Source organism: Phaethon lepturus, unplaced genomic scaffold (assembly GCF_000687285.1).
Source record: "Phaethon lepturus isolate BGI_N335 unplaced genomic scaffold, ASM68728v1 scaffold2897, whole genome shotgun sequence".
Taxonomy (NCBI): Eukaryota; Metazoa; Chordata; class Aves; order Phaethontiformes; family Phaethontidae; genus Phaethon; species Phaethon lepturus.
Window position 1 is genome coordinate 7,232 of NW_010550938.1, and position 1,764 is coordinate 8,995.

General features: G+C 60.2%; 1 protein-coding gene across 1 annotated transcript in view; it reads right to left on the reverse strand.

Moving 5' to 3' along the window:
* Positions 1-1,764, reverse strand: part of LOC104623552 (solute carrier family 12 member 3-like) — a gene marked incomplete at its 5' end in the record, with an annotated part of 4,464 nt that overhangs the window by 1,958 nt on the left and 742 nt on the right. The window contains 5 exon segments of the mRNA XM_010290681.1: positions 132-203; positions 389-471; positions 645-751; positions 930-1,070; positions 1,644-1,748. Coding sequence (XP_010288983.1) covers positions 132-203; positions 389-471; positions 645-751; positions 930-1,070; positions 1,644-1,748 — 508 coding nt within the window.

Sequence of the window (1,764 nt, forward strand, 5' to 3'; positions counted from 1 at the left end):
GCCGCGGATTAGAGGCACCACTTTCTCCTGGTCCCAGCCCTGCTCCCCGTCGCTGCTCAGAACCCGCTCCCCTTTCTGCAAACCTGGCTTCCTAAAAATAATGCTCCGGGCGGCCGCGAGCCAGGACCAACCTATGCCCAGCGCTGCTCTGCCACCGGTGCCAGTCTCCTCGGTGTGCTCTGCTGCCTCGAACGTGGGGTTAACTGGGGAGGGAGGAGAAGAGCACAGGCTGCAGGGCAGCGCCCCGGTGTCCCCACACTCAGCGGTCCCAGCCCAGGAGTGATGTCCCACCAGGACCGTGACCTTCGCCTGAGAACACAGTGCCAGCTGGCACGTCCTACAGCTCTGGCACGTCTCCGAGCACCCCTGGCTGCCCAAAACCACTTACCGTGAGCCTGCATCACTCGGGAAACGTTCAGCCCTTCCTTCATTCTCATTAAGCACACACCATACTTGAAATCGAAGGCGTCACTGAAAGGAAGGAAGGAAGGAAGGAGAGGGCAGTTAACTGGCCAGCTCGTGTCAGGTGGCACTGCTGGCCCGGCCAGACCCTGCTCACGTGGCCGCAGCGTCCCCGCACCCAACCATGGGGCCACCGCCGTGTGCCAGCATCCCCAGGGGGTGGGGAGCCGGTGTGGCCATACTGCAGGATGCCCACGTAGTCCTCCAGGCTCTGGGGGGATGATGTCCGCCAGTTGCTCTTGTAGCCCAGCGCCAGGATGTTGGGTTTCATCTTCCCGAGGCCGGCAGCCTATGGATAGATGTTCCCATGAGATCCCTCTGCAGGGACAGACGGATGCGGCTGGTGTCAGCCCGCAGGGGAATGATGCAAAGAGGGGGTTCCTGGAGGTCAGGGAGGGCAGTCAGAGCCCCCCATGCAGTGACGGAAGAGGAGGGACCCTGACGGTCAACGGTGAGGGTGGCTCTACCTGGATGAGCATTTGGACGCCGCTTCTCAGATCCTCAGCCACCACATCCGTGTAGAAAGCCTTGATCTTCCTCTTCATAAGCCACTTGGTGTGGCCATCTGCTGTCAGCCGGGACTCCGGCATCTTCTGCTTCCGCGGTCCCTGTGGGGAGCAGGGGCAGGGGCTCAGGCACAAGCAGCCCGTTCCAGCTCGTGGTCCTGCCACCAAGAACCTCCAGCTCCTCTCTTGCCAAATCATTGGCAAGACCTGGATGTAAGCAGCGTCCACATGGGAGGTTGCAATCACAGCAAGAAAACGAGTGAATCTGGGGAGTCAGCAGCCAACGCGCAGGGTGCCAGCAGTCCCGCGGCTGCGGATGAGCTGGCGTTTGCTGCACCCCATGACTCCAATTGCTCTTGAGGCTTCATGGCTGCAGGACCACCCCTGTCCCCTGAGCAACCACCTCATCCTACCGCATTTTTGCTTTCGCAATTAAAGGGCAAGGGGAAGCCGTTAGCCCACAGGGACATCCTGGTGCTTCATCAATATTGCTTAACAAGCTGGAGAGGCTTCCAGAAGAAACATTCCATCGTCTGACGGCACATACATAAATGGGCACATTTCAATCCCCACCCTGTGAGCCCACCAGGAGGCATCTGGATTTCCCAGCCCACCACCCACATATGGCCAGAGCCCCCAGGACAAGGAACCAACCAGCTTTTGCAGGTGACTCACAATCAGCACGTTGCCGCAGAGCATCAGGCTGAGGTTCTTGGTGAACGTCCCCACGAAGTCCACTAGGGCCGGGCGGAAATTGGGAGGGCCGGTCAGCACCAGGCACTGTGGTCTGCAGGCA